Below are 19,928 nucleotides of genomic sequence, written 5' to 3' on the forward strand. Positions count from 1 at the left end.
TGATCGAGCCCTGCGTCGGGCTCCCTGCTCAATGCAGAGCCTGCTTCTCCCTCTCCCTCTGCCATTCCCTCTGCTTGTGCTCTCTGGCTCTGTCTCTCTCTCTGTCAAATAAATAAATAAATAAATCTTTTAAAAAAAAATAAATAAAAATTGGGAGAATCTAGGGGCACCTGGGTGGCTCAGTTGGTGAAGCGTTTGCCTTTGACTCAGGGTCATGGTCCCAGGGTCCTAGGGTCAAGCCCCACATCGGGCCCCCTGCCTAGCGGGGAGCCTGCTTCTTCCTCTGCCCCTCTCCCACACGCCCCCACCATTCATGCTGTCTCCCTCAAATAAAAAAATAAAATCTTTAAAAAAAAATTGGGAGAATTTAAAGTCCAGATTGTTGGCTTTTCTTGGCAACGGCCTGAGCAGCACCGCCCCCTTGAGATGCACCTGCTCTCTCAGTTCATTGTGGCCTGCCTCACACTGTGGTGTCATCTGCCTCACCTCTGTAAGCTGTCTGGGCTTGCTGCCCATGGATTGTCCCGGGCGTGACACCCCAGGCCGGAGTAGTTTTCCTTCTTCATGGTCTCCTGGGGGTTGTTCACACTTCTCCGATGGTGGTTTTCATCCCAGCCATTCCAGGGGCGACCACCCCTGGGAGAGGCCTGGTTCTGAGTAGAGCCCATGGGCACCCCCTCACCCCTACTCTCCTTCTCCCCTCCCTCTCAGGGGATCCTCCGCACGGGCCTGGAGGAGGTGAGGCAGTTCTTTGCCCTGATCGGCTCCTGCCGCCTGCCACTCAGCCCTAGTCTGCTGGTTAAGGGCATCGTGCCCAGGGTGAGTGACTGGTGGGTTTGGGGCTCTCGGGGCAGGGAGGGCTCAGTGGAGGCGAGGTCCTACCACCCTGGTTATTGAGAGGAGGAAGAGAGGCATATTCGGGGCCTCTTTCCAGACCTAGTGTGTATGGACTTTTGACTGACAGCTGTGCAAGGTGGAGGAATGGGGTCAGGGGCTGGGTAAGTGTCTCCCCTGATGACGCAGGGGGCTGGTGACAATGACCATAGCTGTCATCTGTCACCACCGAGTGCCGCACTGTTCTGAGTGCTTGAGGCCAGTCATTGCATCTTACACTCACAACTCTTACGAAGTTGGTCCTGTTGGAAGCCCCATTTTACAGAGGAGTAGACTGAGGTATCGATGGAAATCATATCCTAGTAGGTTATATGCCAAAGCACTGAAGGGATGAAAGCAGGCCCCGGCGCCAAGGCTGTAACAGACTGGCACGGGGGAAGGAGGGAGCATGGGCTCCTGAGGAATCTGGCAGAAACTACGAGCAGGTGGACTGGCGGCAGCAGCTTGACCCACGGTGCAGAGGCCATTTTCCTTCCCTTGTCACTACCCTCTCTCCCGTGGCAGGACTGTTCCTACTTCAACTCCAACGCTGTCCCCCTCAAGCTGTCCTTCCAAAATGTGGATCCACTAGGCGAGAACATCCGTGTCATCTTCAAGGTGAGGACACTTCGTAAACCTGGTGTGATGATGAAGGTGGTAGAGGGGAGGGGAGGAGGGGGTCGAAGGGTGGCAGGTGCAGCCCCAGGGTAGGTCTCTTGCTATTACTCCATGCTACCATTTGCACATGTGAAAGATGATCAGGTGACCAAGGAAAGAGACTAATTCTCCGTGGCCCCAGCGGGCTAGGAACAGAATGTTGGCAGGTGTAGCAAGGCATTCACTGTTGGGATAGAGTGCTTTCTAGGAGGCAGAGCTATCCCAACTGGGAATGGATACAGTGGCGATCTGCTTGTACCCCAGGGTATTCAAGCAGAGGCTGGCCGCACGGCAGCAGTGTTGAAGAGGAAATTAAGAGAACAGGTGCAGGTTGGACTAGGTGAACCCTAAGGTCCATCCTAACTGATGCAAGACATGCATGATTCTGAGAAGTAAAGCGTAGTCTGAGAGCATGTAATCTAGCGGGGGAGAGGAGATGCATGGATGCCACCGTGTAATGTATATATTGGCTGTGCGTCAGTTCCAAATCCAAGGTATAAACACTCAAGTTTTAAATAAAAAATCTTGACAATCAGGAATCTAAATTCAGTTCAGATGGGATGTGGGGTTGAAGAAAGAGCCGGAACACCTCAGGGGCAAATGTGATGGCTGGCCCACCTCTGGTCCTTTGACCTGGTGTGAGCCGAGATGGGAGGTGGGAAAACTGGGCAGTCCCCTGTCGTTGTTTGGGCCAACGTGGCTCTCTTGTAGCATCTGGGAGCCAGGGGAGGCAATGGAGATGAGCTCTGGTCACTTTCTTCATCCAGTGTGGGGACGACCTTCGCCAGGACATGCTAACCCTGCAAATGATTCGCATCATGAGCAAGATCTGGGTGCAAGAGGGGCTGGACATGCGCATGGTCATTTTCCGCTGCTTCTCCACTGGCCGGGGGAGAGGTCAGTTGGGAATGGGGGGGGGCGCTGTGAGGAGGCAGCTGGCGTGGAGGGCACCCCTTTGCTTACTGCCCTTCTCCCCTTCCCCAGCATGAGTTCTGTACTTTTCCAGAAAAACAAAACTGGCAAGGTTATTTCAATAGAAGCCGTGGAAGGGCATTAAAAAAAGGAAGGTAGGGCAGAGAGAGAGGAACTGGAATAAAGTAAAACAGACTTGGTGACATAACCACCAGACATGTTGTGTAGACTTTGGGTCCTAATTCAAACCAACCCACTGTGAAAAGGTATATTTTGAGACAGTAGGGGGAAATGTAAGTATTGACTGGATTAAAGAATGAGTGTTCATTTTTGGGGTGTAATGGCCTGGTGGTTATGTCCTTGTTAGTTGTACTTGAAATATTTATGGGTGAAATGACATGTCTGGGATTTGTAAGGGAGCGCCTGGCTGGCTTAGTTGGTAGAGCTTGTGACTCTTGATCTCAGGGTTGTGAGTTCAAGCCCCACGTTGGACTCAGAGTTTACTTTAAAAAAAAAAAAAAAAAGATACTCCAGTAAGGAGGGAAAAAACAGGGTTGGCTGAGTAAAATAGGTAAAACAAGATCAGCAAAATGTTGATAATTTTTGAAACTGGGTGACATGTGTGAATTCATAATCCCATTCTGTGGGACACCTGTATGGTTCAGTCAGTTAAGTGTCTGCCTTCAGCTCAGGTCATGATCCTAGGATCCTGGGATCGAGTCCCACATCGGACTCCCTGCTCAGCAGGGAGTCTGCTTCTCCCTCTGCCTGCTGCTCCCCCTGTTTGTGTGCACGCGCTCTCTCCCCCTCTGACAAAAAAACCACCAAAAACAAAAAAAACATAATCCCATTCTGTTTATTCGTGTGTGTGTGTGTGTGTGTGTGTGTGTATAAAATGTTCATACAGGGGCACCTGGGTGGCTCAGTGGGTTGAGCGTCTGCCTTCGGCTCAGGTCATGATCCCAGCGTCCTGGGATCGAGCCCCACGTCGGACTCCCTGCTCAGCAGGGAGCCTGCTTCTCCCTCTCCCTCTCCTCTCTCTCTCTCTGTCAAATAAATCAATAAAATCGTTAAAAAATATTCATACATATATATGAATAATTATTCATAAACATTGTTCACACACGTATGTCTGAAAATTCCAGTAGTAAAAGTCAGAAACAAGGAACAGCAGTGATGAACTAGGGAGACCAAAGAGCCCCAATGTCCCAGCATGGAATGTGAGGCTTGGGAATGGTATTCTTTCTCCTACTATCCTTTTCCCCTGATTATCAGATTTTGCCCAAATAGCCTAGGGCTTCATTTATAGGGAAGCATCCAGCAGAACTCCCTAGTTGTCTCCCCATAGCCCCCCTTGGCTCTGCCCGGGAGCGCCACACCCACGCCTCCTCTCATAGGGATGGTGGAAATGATCCCCAATGCCGAGACGCTGCGCAAGATCCAGGTGGAGCACGGGGTGACCGGTTCCTTCAAGGACCGGCCCTTGGCAGACTGGCTGCAGAAACACAACCCCGGGGAGGACGAGTATGACAAGGTAGGATTGGGGGTGGGGGCGAGGCTGGGGGCGGGGTGCGGCTGACTCGGGCACATGGCTGTGTGAACACAAGGCCTGCGCGTGCGCGGAGGAGACAGCTCAGCTGTGTCGGGAGGAAAGAAACACGCTGGGCTGACAGCTGTCTCCGCATAGCTAGGGTTCGGGTCAAATGACTGTGGTAAGCGGACTGAGAAAATCCCCTAGTGTCCAGCTGGGAAACCTTCGTTGCGCCCCCCCCCCCCCCCCCCACAGATTGAGCTTTGGGAGCAGGAGGGGGGCCAACTTTTGAGAAACTGCCTGGATCTCTCCTAATGGTGGCTCCTGTTCAGTTCGTCCTGTGCCCTCAGAGGGCTTCAGTGGCACTTTGTAGAACAAGAGTTAGTTGAAGGAGACTTTAGAGATCATTTTTATCCAACCCCTCTTTTCACAATGTGAATTAAGATCCACTCAGTTGTTCCCAGTTATGGAGCTGGTTTGAGGCAAGGCTATAAATAAGCAGAAGCCAGGATTAAGGCTGGATAGGAGACAGAGGTCATAGAAAAGGAGGTTGGCCTGGTCCTTAGGTGGAGCATTCTTAGGTGGTAGGGCCTTGGAGGCCCGCTGTGGTCCATGGCTGGTCCACGGTTTTGTGGGGCTAGTCTGTGTTTATTGAGTTTAGGGGAGGGAGCCAGTCCTAATAACCAACTCATAAGAGATGGGCTATAAGCCAAAATGCCCATTTATATAATTTAACTTCCAAGGGGACCCGATACTAAGGTATATTGATCAGTGCATTTTATCCCGGAGGGAAAACCTGTATGGACAGCCGAATTATAATCAGAATGTTTGTTCAGTGAACATCTAATTAGATGATCCTAGATGGCCTTAAATGTTTGCATTCCCCAGGATTTCATTCCTGGCGTGCTGTACTCTCTTTGAATTCTCGTGCCTGCTCATCAGCTCTTATTACTTTAAGTACCACCCGTTTGCTGACATCTTCCAAAGCCATTCCTTCCTCTGTCCCTCGAGCTGTATGCTCTGAGCCATCTGCTTACTGGGTGTCTGTACTTGAACTTCACGCATACCTCAAACTCAGTATAGGCAAACCCAACCTTTCCGTCTCTCCTTTTCTTGAAGCCTGCTTTTTTTGTGTGTTTCCTGTTAGTAAATAGTGTGAGCCTCTGTCTCGTCACCCATGAGTCTTCTTGATGCTTCCTTCTGGCTCACCTCTGCTGTACCAAGCCCTGTTGATTCTTCTCCCCCATCTCTCACAGCTGTCCTCTTCCTTCCATTCCTTTCAGCTATGTGCTGTCGCCTGAACCACTAGAATGCTTTTCCTTGTGTTGCCATCCTCTGCTTGAAGTCAGAGGTTGTTTTTTTAATAAAGTATAAACCGCTCATGTCACTCTTTTGCTCTAGGTTCTTCAAAGGCTCCCTTTGTCCTAAAAGATAGGTCCAACATCCATGGCATTGCACACAAAGCCTTTTGGAATCCAGCCCGGCCTACCCCTGCAGTCCCATCCCCCGCAGCTCCCCTCTTATGATAACTTATGCCCCAGCCTAGGAGGCCCCTTCTATTTCCCCGATACCTTTAGATGATAGTGTTCCTTCTGCCTGGAAAACCAGGTGTTCCCTTCCCCATCCCTCAAAACCCACCCTCTCTATATTGCCAATCGCAAGACCCTCAACCCCACTAACATGTATTCCCCAGGTATTAAATGGCCACCACACAGAGGCACTGTGCTTGGTGCTGGACTTATAACATCTTCCAGCCAATGTAATAGAAAGTCATAATAAATATGATAGAAGGATGCATGACAAGAATGCACAGAGAAACTCACTCTGTGTCTTTGTGTTTAATATCAGTCTTCCAAACGCAGCCTGTCAGCTCTTCTCGGCTTTCTGCTAGAACAGTGCTGGTAGTTTCTTCCACTGACTTCCAGTAGGAAGGAACTAGAGCCGTTTGTCTTCTGGCCACTTCCTGGGCAAAGAGAGTTACCTACATCCTTCAAGTGAAAACCCCTTAAATCAGGAGAGCTCCCTTGGTCTGGCGAGACTTCCTGCAGCTAACAACACTCCGTGTAACTTAGGTGATGAGACCGGAGTCATTTACCCACAGCCATACGGCTCTTTTGTGAGTCAAGATAGGATGCATTCCAGGTAGGGGCACCTGGCTCGCTCAGTCGGTAGAGCGTGCAACTCTTGATCCTTGGGGTTGTGAGTTTGAGCCCCACATTGGGTGTAGAGCTTACGTCAAAATAAAATCTTAGAAAGAAAGAAAGGAAGGAAGAAAAGAAAAAGGATACACTCCAGGTAGAAAGAACATCTATGGCAGAAGACAAGTTGATGGAGATGAAGGTCAAGACTGGGAAATTCTCCTATTGGGTTGTACTCCTTACTGAGTGCTTTCTCTTCATTCATCTATTTCCCTGTCCGGGAAATAGTTCTTTCCTTCCAGAAGGTGCATTCTGTGATTTCTTTATAGACTTTCTGTTCTTAGATTCCTGTGGACTCGCCACCTGGTTTAATTAGACAAGTGACTGGGCAGGGGGTTCCTTGTGGCTAGTTTTGAAATACGCCTTGTGGATGGTCAAGAAACTGCTGGGAGATAAGACCCCTAGACCCTTGGGAGAGAAAAGAGTGAGTGCTGGATGAATGGGGGTGGCAGTGGGGCTGTCGGGGCTCAATGGGGGAGGAGTCTGTGGGAGCTGGAAGGGCCTGGGACTCCCGGCCCTGAAGGATGGGGGGAAATTTGTAGAGAGAGGCAGGGAGGGCACACATTCTCTATCTGGGAAGCTTTCTCTCATTCTCAAGTCTGTACATTCCTTGTTGGCTGTGCCAGTTTTTGCCCTCTGCTGATGAGTCTTTCTTCAATTCTTAGAAATTCTATAAACCTCACAAAGAGGATTCAGAGGGTGAAAGGTACCCATTTGCTAATTCCATTATTTGTACTTCTTGGAGAGACAGAGAGGGGGACAGATGTTGACCAGATGAAATAAGGTGGATCTTAGCCACCCCTCCCGCCTGTTTTATACTTAAAAAAACATCTCTCACACAGTTTACCAGCTAGAGATGTCTGATTTTCAAGTGTAAAACCCTCCTAGGAGTGTTGAACTGCCTCAGCTCTTCTTTGGAGTGAAGTGACTTTAATTAGATTAGCATTTAGCTGCTACCAAGAACCCTGGGAATGGAAGGTGTCTACGGGGCAGGGAGAAGCCCGGAGAATTCTGAGCAGGGTCAGGAAGAGACCCGGAAGTTGGCTGCCTCAGGGCTGTGCTTTAATTGAGCCAGTCACAACCGTTTGGGAACGTGGTAAACATCCGTCTTCCTGTCTATTAAGGTCTCTTCAGTCAGGGCTGCTCAAGTCGGGGCTCCCGGATAAGTTCACTCTCTTTCCAATCAGTTTCCCTAGAAGAAGGAAAAGTGCAGAGGATGATGAATGGCAGATAAAGTGGTGGAGATACACACACCAGCCTTCCACCTTCTTACAACCTATGAGACAGGAGAGAGGTGTCTGTGTGTGGCGGGGTGTGCATGAGAGCAGGGCTGGCTGGATTGAGGCTGGCCGTGGCCATTGGAGTCCCTCAGAGCCAGCTTTCTGTCCTCTCCTCCCATCTGCCTGCCTCCCCACACCCCCACCCCAGGCTGTGGAGAACTTCATCTACTCCTGTGCCGGCTGCTGCGTGGCCACGTACGTCTTGGGCATCTGTGACCGGCACAATGACAATATCATGCTGAAGACCACCGGCCACATGTTCCACATAGACTTTGGCCGCTTCCTGGGCCATGCACAGATGTTCGGCAACATCAAGCGGTAAGTGGTCTCCTGAAGCCAGGCTGCATGTGGAGGGCAGGGAGGTCCGTAGAAGTGGCTCCGGGCTGAACACAAGCCTCTCATGGAAGGGGGCTGCACTTGAGCCCCTGGGCTGAGCAGCTTCAGAGAAGCAAAGCCTGAGAAAGAGGTTAAGTAGTTGCAGGGCCTTACAGAAGAAGGTGGGGACCAGCTCTTCTCCCTCCCTGCTGAGGCCTGAGCAAGGGGAAATGAGCCCAAACCGCAGCAAAAGGGAATAGTTAGCTATCCAGGAAGAAAATATTGGTAGCACACACAAGGAATCTATGAAGGACGTCTCTGGGGATCTTTTGAGATTAAGGTTGGAAAAGCAAAAGGGAACAGTTAGGGAGAGCCCCATCTCTCCAGGTTCCCACAGGTGATGAGGGGCATTCCCTGATGCACCCCACAAGGTGGGGGGCTTCCTTCTCCATGCTGACCTTCTACCTGTATGTTCCCCTCGGCCCAGGGACCGTGCCCCCTTTGTCTTCACCTCGGATATGGCGTATGTCATCAACGGAGGTGACAAGCCTTCCAGCCGCTTCCATGATTTTGTTGACCTTTGCTGCCAAGCCTACAACCTCATTCGCAAGCACACCCACCTCTTCCTCAACCTCCTGGGCCTGGTGAGGAGCTCCATCCCTTTCTGAACCCCTCCTTCTTATCATCTGGCACCATCTTTAAGACGCCCCTGGCTTGCTTCAAAGGATTTCTGGAGATTTGCTTCTCTGAGGTCTAGATAAAGGCAGGGCCCAGACTACTGGGGACAGCGGCGTGTGCGGTATCTGACTTCCTGCCCCAGCCCCTCCCTCCCTGTGGCCGTCCAGCCCCTGCCCACAGCATCGTCTGCCACCCCCTAGGAGGGTTAGGGAGCCTAGCTATAGCAAATCTGGCCTTACGGGGGGAAGCAGCAAGAATGTCTGGTTTTACAGGTGCCCTCTCTCCATCTTTGCTTTCCTTCTAGATGTTGTCCTGTGGGATCCCCGAGCTCTCAGACCTGGAGGACCTCAAATATGTGTATGATGCTCTAAGGCCTCAGGACACAGAGGCCAATGCTACTACTTACTTCACCAGGTGACACCGCGTGCACAAAACAGTGCCCCCCCACCCCCCCGAGTCCTTCACTTCCGGGCTGCCCGACGGGGAGGAGTGGGGCTAGGGAAACGGGGAAGACATAGCTCAGATGGCGGAGCCTAGAGTTGGCATGTGTCTGTTGTCCTAACTTTGCCTCTGACTTAGGGAAATCACTTGACTCCCCCGACTCCGTTTTCTGTCTGTACTTTGGAGCTCACCTTTGTGTACGGAGCTATAGCAATCTCTTACATTCTCGCCAGGTCTTGGTCAAAGACTTTGTTTATGGGACAAACATGGAGTTTTCTTAGTCCTCAGCTCTCTGGATCAGAACCCTTGCACTTATCAAAACATGGACTTCCATGGTTCCATCTTCCCATACTTGGCAATGTTTTTAGGCACACGGTATGAAAGCGAGGAAGTGTCTCTGTACTCATGTCTACAGTTCTGTCCGTGTAGGCGATGCTCTGTTTTATCATGCACTCTTTTTGGAACTTGGCGAACTAAATTTTCTCTGTTGGTCTCACATAGAACCTCCCTTTTGATCTGAAATCTCTAGATTGATGGTGCTTGGTAAGGTTCCACTGTACTGGAGGTCTCCTGTATGTAGACATTTTCATGCTGACCCTATCGTGGAATCCCTAATTCCTACCTTGGTTTCCTACCTTGGTTTAACTGTCTTTGGCTCAGGAGGGCAGCGAGGGGAGATAAGACCCCAGGATTCACATGAATAAATTGCATGTAGATAATTGTGTGCCAGTCAAGCACTCTATAAGGATATTACACAGGGAAAATGATTCTGTCTGAGCTGAGTGTTAGGCTCAGGTGTCCAGGGATATTCGTGGAGATCGCTCTGTCCAGGCAGTGGGGACTTGGGTCCGTGGTTACATCCTTTTCTTCCCATCCTCCTGCACCAACAGGTTGATTGAGTCCAGCCTGGGCAGTGTAGCCACAAAGCTCAATTTTTTCATCCACAACCTGGCTCAGATGAAGTTCACAGGCTCAGACGACCGGCTGACCCTTTCCTTTGCCCCCCGAACACACACGCTCAAGAGCTCTGGCCGCATCAGTGATGTTTTCCTCTGCCGCCACGAGAAGACTTTCCACCCCAACAAGGGCTATGTAAGTGTTTTCTCCAATCTGACCCTGTCTTGCTCCCCACCGCCCCCAGCATATTGCGGTTCTGACCTTCTCTTCACATCCGCACGGTGGGCATTGGAGTTGTGAGCATCCTGAGCTCCGGGCAGTGCAGTCACAGACCCAGCCTCTCCCCTGCCCGAGGGGGCTGCTGGAATCAGGGGGCTGAACTGCATGGTTGTTCCGTCTGGGTCAAGGGTCCTAGGAACCATGTGCAGGACAAATGTACATCTGTATCATCTTGTCCTTTGGAGACACTTTTGCACTTTTCCTTCTGGAAAGTGGACTCCCCCAACACACGCACGCACACACCCCTCCCCTCTTGTGTTCCCTTACCCACTCCCTTCATTTGGTGCACGGGGTTTGTCAGGTATTCTCTAAGACTTGGACCTTTGCAGGTTTATGTGGTAAAGGTGATGCGAGAGAACACTCACGAGGCCACTTACATCCAACGGACGTTTGAGGAGTTCCAGGAATTACACAATAAGCTACGGTTGCTCTTCCCTTCTTCCCAACTGCCCAGGTAGCTGCCCCCTTTCGTCTCTGCACAGGGGGATCCTGGGGAAGGAGAAGGGATAGGGGGCCGGCAGGATTGCAGGATCCTGAAACTACCCTTCCCAAGATCTGCTTGGTTTTCTTGGCCTGGTAATCAGTGTCGTAACACGTGCGCCCCCTTCTGGCCGGGATCTCCTGACTCTCTCAGTCCAGCCTTGAAAATGAGCTTGGGTCCACCTGACCGAGAGAGAAAACTGGAGCGAAAGGCAGAGGACTAACTGGATCTGAAGATGTTTTAAAGTTTATCTTTTGAAGAGTAAAATATAAATAGATAAACAAAATTTGGCATATACATATGATGGAATATTATTAAGTCTTAAAAAGAAGGAAATTCTGACACAACATGGATGAACCTTGAGGACATTATGCTCCATGAAATAAGCTAATCACAAAAAGACAAATACTGTGTAATATTCCACTTTTATGAGTCTCTAGAGTAGTCAAATTCCTGGAGACCGAAAACAGAATGGTGGTCGCCAGGGCTTGGAGGGAGGGAGGGAGGGTGGAATAGGGTGTTTAATGAGTACAGAGTTTTAGTTGTGCAAGATGAAAGAGTTCTGGAAATGGATGGTGGTGATGGTCTCACAAAACTGTGTATCTAATGCCATTGAACTGTAATGGTTGTGATGGTAAATTTTATCTCCTGTGTATGTCATCACACATTTTTTAAAAGGAATTTTCAAATGAACTTTTTACCCTGATGGGGAAGACTGCGGGCTCCTCCAGAGCCCCGAGGCACTTCTGGGGGAGCCCTAGGACTGCCCAACAGCTTGGCTTTCTTGTCTGGGGTTCCTGGAACTGCTGCGTGAGATGCTGAGTGTGACATTGGCGCAGCCCCGGGGAGGCGTGGGAGGAATGGGGCCGGCTGGTGAGAAATGTGGGTCAGGTCGCTGAAAACGCAAATGAAATGTAATGAAAGCCTGCCGCCTCTTCCTTTTCTTTCCCCTTCTTGCCTCTCCTGCATTCCCACGGCCCACCTGCCTCGCCAGCTTCCCTAGTCGCTTCGTGATTGGCCGCTCGCGGGGGGAGGCGGTGGCCGAGCGGCGGAGGGAGGAGTTAAACCGCTACATCCGGCACTTGACCCACGAAGCCGCCGAGGTAGCCGAGGTGTGTGGGCTCTCCTCTGTTCCGGGCTGTTCGGGGCGCTGGGGTGGGGTGGGGGGGATGTGCGGGAAGCGGGGAGGGGGCGAGCCTCCTGGCGGTCAAGGACGGGACTTGGCTGTTTGGGTCTGACTCTGCAGAGGAGGAGGAGGAGGCGTAAGAGGGAAGGAAGGAGGAAGGCGAAGCGGGGGTGAAAGAAAGAAGGGGGGAGGAGGGTCGTGGCTCCCGCCTCTCAGGTCGTGCCTTTAAATGCAATGAAAGCATGCCTCCGGGAGCAGGGAGAGAGACATTTACGTATCAGAAGCCATCCCAGAGTGCTAAGTGATCAGAACCTTGGGAAGGAAGGGGTTCTTGAGGAAAAGGAGTTTTCTGAGCAGGCTGAGTGTGTTTATTTACCTAGATTTTTTTTTTTTTTAAACAATTGGTATTACAATTTGGTGTTATAATGGGCATAAAAACAAATACAGTCATCAGGAGTCCCCCCCCCCACACACACACACAGATCATCTCATCCCATTTCCATCTTTCCTTCCTATTTATCTATATGCAAATGTGACTCTTACCATTTTATACTGGTCATAGCTTCAGTATTACTCTTAGAGCGCAACTTTAAATATATGTACCAGATTAATACTTTGACTTGCAATACCAAAATCTCCTTAACCATTTGCGTCTTGAGAGATAGATTATGTCCATTTTTTTTCCCACTATTAATGTTAGGATACGTATTTTCACATTTTAGTTTTTGTTTTCCCTAACACAGTTAGGCAACATTCTCAAGAAGAGTAGAATTCATGGTCTCTGTCCAGGGCTGGGTCGGGTACTTCTCTGCTTGAAAGATCTGTGTGTGTCCATGGGGGAGGGCATGGCAGAGAAGAACAGACTGCTTTTGACCTGATGTGACCTAGGTTTTTTTTTTCCTTTTAAAAAATTTATTATTATGAGAACTTTCAAACATATGAAAAAGCCAGAGAAACAGTATAATGTGTGCCTATATGTCCATCACCTAAACAGTTAATGTTTTGCCATAGTTGCTTATTTTTGTATGAAGTATTTTAAAGTCAATCACAGACATCATGACATTCTGTTCCTAGTCACTATGCAACTCTGAAAAATAAATTCTTCTATAACTATAGTATCATTATATCATCCAATACACAGTCCATATTCAAAGTTTCCCTGTCATCCCCAGAATTCTTTTTACAGTTGGCTGATTTGAGCCATGATCCAAACAAGAAGTACATACTACATTTGGTTGTTCCATTTCATAGGCCTCTTTTAATCTAGAATAGTCCCTTTTTTTTTTATGGGGCCGTTGTCTTATTGAAGAATGACTCTGTCTCTGATTTCATTTCAGTGTGATTTGGTATACACCTTCTTTCACCCCCTGCCCCGAGATGAGAAGGCTGCGGGCACCAGCACAGCTCCCAAGTCCTCAGGTACACTGTCTTTTCTGTGACATTCCTGCCAACCTCTCCGAACCATTCCCGGGGTAGTTTTCTCCTGCACCCACCCACTCCCAGTTCTCTTCCCTTGACTTGTCTCTGTTCCTTTGCTTACTGGCTAGAGGATCTGGTTTCCCACTCAGGCTGTGGGGCCCAGAGCTCCTCACACAGGTTTCCCAGGGACAGGATATTCAGTTGGTGATGACACACACACACATTGGATAGACCATCTCAACCCAATCCTAAATCATGTTCACAGACATCACTTGGCAGTTCCCCCATGGGGTATCAGGAGACCGACATGAAAATATGGGGGTGGAGGGTGGGGAGAAGAAAACAGAAACATCTGCCTGGCACCAGATGGGGACAAAACTGGCCTCATGACCTTTCTTGCGTTTCTTTGTCCCTGTAGACGGCTCATGGGCCCGGCCTGTCGGGAAGGTGGGCGGGGAGGTGAAGCTGTCCATCTCCTACAAAAACAATAAACTCTTCATTATGGTGATGCATATTCGGGGCTTGGTAAGTATACGCACAGTCTTCATTTGGTTCTCTTTCTTGTACTTGTCCAACTTTGGCAAGTAGCCTAATTACTCTGAGCCTTTTTCTTTTTTTTTAAGGATTTTATTTATTTATTTGAGAGGGAGAGATAGCACAAGCAGTTGGGGGGTGTGGGAGAGGGACAAAAGGAGAAGCAGGCTCCCTGCTCTGAGCAGGGAACCCGACACGGGGCTCAGTCCCGGGACCCTGGGATCATGACCTGAGCCGAAGGCAGTTGCTTAATGACTGAGCCACCCAGGCGCCCTTACTCTGAGCCTTATTAAAATGAAGATAATGTTGGTATCTGCCTGGTAGAGTTGGGGGGGGTTAAATGAAAGAGTGCATACAGAGCACTTAACAGATAGTGCTAAGTGCTCTGGCAAGCAATAAAGCAGAGGATGGATACTGGGATGGAGCGAAGTCATGGCAGTTATATAAAGAGTGGTCAGGGAAGCCCTCCTTGACAAGGAGATATTCGAGCACAGATGGAAGGAGGTGAGGATTGTTCCAGGCAGAGGGAGCAGTTAAATCCAAAAGCCCTGAGTCAGGAGCCTGCCTGGGGTGTGTTGGGAGTACAGGGGGTCGTTGCGGTTGAAGGCTGCGGAACAAAGGGGAGAAGAGTGGATGATGGGGTTGGAGAGAGCACAGCGGAACGGAGCCTGGGTCCCACAGTCAGTCAGGCTTTTACCCTGAGTGAGATGGGAACCATGGGAGGGTGTTTGAGCAGAGGCATGACAAAATCTAATTTAAGTTTTATTTTTATTTATTTACTTATTTATTTATTTTTAAAAGATTTTATTTATTTATTTGACAGAGAGAGACACAGCGAGAGAGGGAACACAAGCAGGGGGAGTAGGAGAGGGAGAAGCAGGCTTCCCGCGGAGCAGGGAGCCCGATGTGGGACTCGATGCCAGGACCCTGGGATCATGACCTGAGCCGAAGGCAGACGCTTAACGACTGAGCCACCCAGGCACCCCCTAATTTAAGTTTTAAAAGGATCAGGCTGGATGAAACCCTAATTGGCTGGCCTTCAGCAAACAACTTAATCTGTCTGACTCATCTTCCACCTCTTGGGGGTTACTTGGATCAAATGACAAACTAGACAAAGACATTGGGCCAGGCGGGAAGATATCTAGGGACATGATGGCTCAGTCAAAACAGACCACCGGATGGCATGCCCGAGCATGTGTATGAAAAGTATAGACTGGGTATAATAGGCTAGCAGGTTGATGTTTCAGTAGGACACCTCATATTGTCATGGGAGAGCTTTCTCTCAGAATGGAGTGAGCTGGGACGTACATTCCTGTGCCTCGCAAGAAGCCAGGTGTGGGGGATAAGAGTCTCTGGCTGGGCCGAGGTGGGGGGCGGTGGTGATCACAGGAATGGTGATAAAAGACACAGACCTGGGAATCTTCTTTTTTTTTTTTTTTTTTTTTTAATTTTTAAAAAATTTCCACTCCCTTTGTAGCAACTGCTCCAGGATGGGAATGACCCGGACCCCTACGTCAAGATTTACCTCCTCCCTGACCCTCAGAAAACCACTAAGAAGAAAACCAAAGTGGCCCGGAAAACCTGCAACCCCACGTACAATGAGATGGTGTGTGAGGAATGCCCGGGGTCGGGGTTAGCTGACTACACCTGTTTGTGGAAGTCAAGTGGTGTTGGAATGTGGCCCCGCCCATCCATTTAAGTACCTTCATGTGGCAGTGGCAGGATGGAGTACTCATGACATAGACCAGACCCTATGGCCTCAAAAGCCTAAAATATTTCCTATCTGGCCCTTCCCGTAAACAAGTTTGCTGACCCTGAGGGTTGGGATTCCACAGCTGGGGCGTGGCCTGGGCCCTGTCCTGTGGGGGTGGGGGGGCAGGGGGAGGAGTCCTTTGCCAATAATGAGCGGTGGGCCCAGTACAAAGCCCTCACCCGCCTGACCTCTCAGCAAAGAACGAAGTTCTTTAAAGCTCTTCTGGGGTTCCAAGTGCCTTCTCTATCCCCTTGGACTCTGGTTGGGGAGCTCAGTGGTCTCAGCCTCAGCCAGATCAAACCCCCATGGCCCTAAGCGTCTCCCTCTTCTGTGTTCCCTCTCTTCCCAATCTCTGCGCTTGCAGCTGGTGTATGATGGGATCCCCAAGGGAGACCTGCAGCAGCGGGAGCTGCAGCTGAGTGTGCTGAGTGAGCAAGGATTCTGGGAGAACGTTCTCCTTGGTGAGGTGCACATCCGTCTGCGAGAGCTGGACCTGGCCCAGGAGAAGACTGGCTGGTTCGCACTGGGATCTCGAAGTCACGAGACCTTGTGAGCCCAGCAGAGCCCTCCCCCCTCCCCCCTCCCCTGCCGAGGACCCCAGGCCGCTGGGGGAGCCAAGGGAGAGGACTCGTCCCCTGCTCCAGGGGCCCTTTCCTTGCGAAGGGGCAGGGCCCTTGGTGGCCCTCCCCTCTGTCCAGGCGGATCGGGTCTCTGTGACAGGAGGTAGGGAGAGTAAGATGCTCTCTGCTATCCCCTCCTCTGCCAAGTGAATTTGGGTTGGTTGTGATGAGCAGCCCCTTGGAGGCTGTGAGGTGGCAGCAAAGTTTTAAGTTTACCTTGTGTCAAGGGAGCAATGCCTGGTTTGGGGTGCGTGGGGTGGGCTGTATGAAGTAGCATTTGGGGGGAGGGTGGGTGGATTATCTTTATTTTTATTTTTAAAAAATGAAATAGTAATGTTGTCCTGACTGGACAGGAAGCCTCGTGAGAAGGGACTTCACATATGCCTCGGAAGGCAAGAGAGGAAGACTATTTGGACTTTTTGTATGATTAAGGTTCTTATTGGACTTTTCCTTAGGTTTTTGTTTGTTTGCTTGTCTGTTTTTCGTTTTTGTTTTTCTATCTATAGGACTTACTTGGGGAGGGGCCCAGTGGGTCCTCGGTTAGAGCCCTCCCTCTCTGAGGGCAGGTCGGGGAGGGTGGGGAGGGTGGGTGTGTTGGACTGAGGCCTGTGCGGGGCCTTTCTGATTTTGCCTCCAAAGGAGAGCGATGTGATACCTACGTGTGTAAGGAAGGGCCTCCCGAATGGGGCTCTGCAGAGGACCTGTATTCAGGGACCTGGGCTCTCTCAGGGGGAGTTTTTCATCTCATCTTCCCCTGCTTTGCTAGGACTTGCCCTGAATACTGTCTTCTACCCCTCCATTCTCACGGCCCCCCTGGGGACCATCTGGTCCCCACAGATACGCTGGGGGTGCGCCTCCATAGGTCTCTCTCCCTTCCTTTTTCTCCGGTGGGATAAAGTGCTGCTTCAGCTCTGATTTGCTTCCACCCAAGGGCGTCCCGGCCCTGGGCAGGGGCCTCTCGGCCGCAGATGCCAGGGGGCTCCCGTCAACCCACCACACCTCTCCTTTTTGTGTGCTGCTTTCCCCAAACTCCATTTCTGTCACTTTTTTTTTTTTTTTTAAGAATTTCCCTCATTCTGTGGGGCCATAAACCTATTTAGTCTGGAGCCAAAGGGATGCCCTAAGTGGAGGAAAGGGGCCTGGGGTGGGGGATTCCAGTGATGTTCTTTGGTTTTGAGGAGGCTGGAGTGGAGGGTGTGGTTGATCCCCTGGAGCTGAGCTGGGAGGGAGAGATTGGGGCTCTTAGTTCTTAGACTCTTTATTCCCTACCAGATGGACTTCAGATTCACTCTTGCGCTTTACTCCAGAGGGTTGTATTCCTTGGAAAAAGAGGGAGAGACTTCGAATTTGATAGGAACTTTTTAAACCAGACTTGGCTGGATGTACCCCATGATGGGGGCACAGAGGTAATTGAGGAAACTCTCAGCCATCCCTCTCCCCAGCTTCCTTCTCAGCTCTAAGGATCAGAAGTCCCCCCCTTTGCTGACTCATTCCATAACTGGAGAAAGAAGCTCCATTCACTGAAGCCACAGGGTAGCAAGGAAATCTAAACTTTTCTTTTAGGTTCAAAATGTCAAGGATCAAGTAGCCACTGTGGGGAAGGGGGTGGGGGAGGTGGGGACAGGGATGGAACTTCTCCAGATGAACGGACCATAGTTGTGTTACTGGCTCTTTGCCTGTAGCTCATTTTATTTTGACCTTCTGTGCCCCTGACGTAAAGAGGTCTGTGTACTGTACCCACTTCCCAGACGTCCTTGTATCTGCTACTTTCTCTGGAATTGTATTTTCTAATAAATGACACTTGAGAAAAACAAAACTAGCATCTTAAGATTGGTTGATGTTTCGATGAAAGCAGCTGGTGTACAAGATGAAATAGTAATGGTTGGTGGTCTTACAAATGGTGCCTTTCAGATGCACTGTGCCCTGCCAAATCTAGCTTCAAAACAACTCGATCGGGTGAGCAGTAGTGTCCCCATTTCACAGATGAGGAAACAAGCTCAGAGAGATTAAGTCATTGGCCTAAGGACACAGCCAGTCGGCCTTGGGCCTGGAATTTGAATCTAGGGTTGACTCCAAGCCTGGGGCAACCTCAGACTTACAGCCCCTTAAGTTGGTATATTATTTGTTAGTTTTCAGAGTGTTTTATATATAAGTGATGTCATTTTTCCATCACAACTACCATGGGAAGCCCATATGGCTCATTCATTCATTCTGTCAACAAAGGTTTACCGTGTTTACCAGTGCTACCTTGGCATGCTTCCATTCACAAAGAATACGGCTCCTGGAGTTGTGCACTGGGCCCCGGGCCATGTACCAGGCTGAGGGTTACAAAGATAAATCAAGACAATCTCTGCATTTAAGAAGTCTACCGCCTGGTGGTATTTAACCAACCACATTTTATAAAAGAGGAAACTGAACCTCTGAGGTGCCTTACAACTGTGAAGTCATGAGAGCAGAGCTGTAGCCCGGAACGGAACTCGCCAAATGGAAAAAGGAGGCCATGTGATCCTTGTTCAAGCATCTCACCCAGAAGTTTTCAAAACTCTGCAGTGGGGTGTCCTGTTTCACCCTGGGAAATTCTGTGGGGCTTCCACGGGACTTCCAGTAGTAAACAGTAGGAAGTGATACCTATCTTGCTGGGTTTCCAAGTGGTCTTTGAGATGTCACGGCAGTTCTGGGCAAATCCCAGTGGACCTTTTAAAAGTTAGAACTTGAATCCGGCAAGAGTCTTAGTTGAGGAAATTTCTTGGCCAAATGAGGCAGAAATCTGAACCACCCTGAGGGGGTGGGGATGGGAGCTGGGAGTAGAGGAAGAGGGGTTGCTCAGGGAAAAGAGAAACAAAAGAAGCCCAGGAGGCTGGGTTTTCTGAGTGCAAAGAGAGGTGCCAAAAATGAAATAACCTGACTGGCTGGGATTTGGGAGCAAAGATTAGATTGGACTTAAAAGGTCAAAAATGAGGCAGCATTCTTAAGTTGGGAGGTAATTTTGGTGGCTGGACCATGTCTGAGGGTTCTGTTCAACAGACCACACTAAGGGCCTTCTCTGGGTCAGGCTGGGCGTCCAAGCAGTGTAGCCACGAAAATGACAAAGATGTGGATCTGTCATCAAGGAACTCCCTGTCCAGCTAGGGAGGCAGGCCCGGGAACAAAGAATTACAGTGCGGTGTCTTAGGATGAGGCAGGAAAGGCGAGGGGCCAGGCAGCCAGAGGGGGCTTCACAAGGAGAGACTTGAACTGAACTTTGAAGTCAGAACACCAGATTTTCTTCTTAGTGTGATGGGACTACCCTTGGAAGATTCTGAGAAAGAGACTGTAGTGCTCCAATTTACATTTTTAAAAGGTCATTCTGATTGTGGTAGAAAGACCACACTTTAAAAATGGTGCCCTGGGGTGCCTGGGTGGCTCAGTGGGTTAAGTGGTTAAGCGATTAAGTATCTAACTCTTGGTTTCAGCTCAGGTCATGATCTCAGGGTTGTGGGATCAAGCCCCAACTCAGACTCTGCGCTCAGTTTGGAGTCTGCTTGTCCCTCTCCCTCCCCCTCTCCCCCTTCCCTCCTCACTCCCACCCCTGCGTACACACTCTCTCAAAAAAAATCTTTTATAAAATAATAACTAAAAGGTCATTCTGGCTGTTTGAAGCAAGAAGGGAAGCAGCAGGGAAGGCTGTTGCAGAAGTCTAGGAGGGAGATGACAGGGCAGGGGGGTTGGGGGTGGTGGTGAGAAGTGGTCAAATTCTGGAGACAATTAGTGAATTTCAAGGTAGAGCCCATGGATTTGCTGATGGATTTGATGTGGAGTTGAGGGAAAGAGGAAGTGAGGGTGACTCTAAGTTTAGGGCCTTGGCAACTGGGTGAGGAGGACTGGGGGCAGCCATTGAGGGAGCATTGGGAGGATGGGCTTGGGGGAGCTGAATCAAGAGTTTTGTTTTGGGCAC

The 19,928-nt window shown here is 50.0% G+C and overlaps 1 protein-coding gene across 3 annotated transcripts in view; it reads left to right on the plus strand.

Annotated features, from left to right (window-relative positions):
- PIK3C2B (phosphatidylinositol-4-phosphate 3-kinase catalytic subunit type 2 beta) overlaps nucleotides 1-17,805 on the plus strand; it is a 63,654-nt gene extending 45,849 nt beyond the window's left edge. For all 3 annotated transcript variants that reach the window (XM_032422116.1, XM_032422118.1, XM_032422117.1), the window contains 14 exons: nucleotides 712-819; nucleotides 1,399-1,491; nucleotides 2,298-2,427; nucleotides 3,840-3,976; nucleotides 7,600-7,769; nucleotides 8,254-8,410; nucleotides 8,749-8,858; nucleotides 9,776-9,977; nucleotides 10,391-10,515; nucleotides 11,537-11,654; nucleotides 13,006-13,087; nucleotides 13,506-13,612; nucleotides 15,099-15,227; nucleotides 15,739-17,805. In XM_032422116.1, the coding sequence (XP_032278007.1) occupies nucleotides 712-819; nucleotides 1,399-1,491; nucleotides 2,298-2,427; nucleotides 3,840-3,976; nucleotides 7,600-7,769; nucleotides 8,254-8,410; nucleotides 8,749-8,858; nucleotides 9,776-9,977; nucleotides 10,391-10,515; nucleotides 11,537-11,654; nucleotides 13,006-13,087; nucleotides 13,506-13,612; nucleotides 15,099-15,227; nucleotides 15,739-15,927 (1,857 nt within the window). In that variant the 3' untranslated portion in view covers nucleotides 15,928-17,805. The remainder of the gene's footprint in view (nucleotides 1-711; nucleotides 820-1,398; nucleotides 1,492-2,297; nucleotides 2,428-3,839; nucleotides 3,977-7,599; nucleotides 7,770-8,253; nucleotides 8,411-8,748; nucleotides 8,859-9,775; nucleotides 9,978-10,390; nucleotides 10,516-11,536; nucleotides 11,655-13,005; nucleotides 13,088-13,505; nucleotides 13,613-15,098; nucleotides 15,228-15,738) is intronic.
- Nucleotides 17,806-19,928: the final 2,123 nt, after the last annotated feature.

Source organism: Phoca vitulina, unplaced genomic scaffold (assembly GCF_004348235.1).
Source record: "Phoca vitulina isolate PV1807 unplaced genomic scaffold, GSC_HSeal_1.0 scaffold26, whole genome shotgun sequence".
Lineage (NCBI taxonomy): Eukaryota > Metazoa > Chordata > Mammalia > Carnivora > Phocidae > Phoca > Phoca vitulina.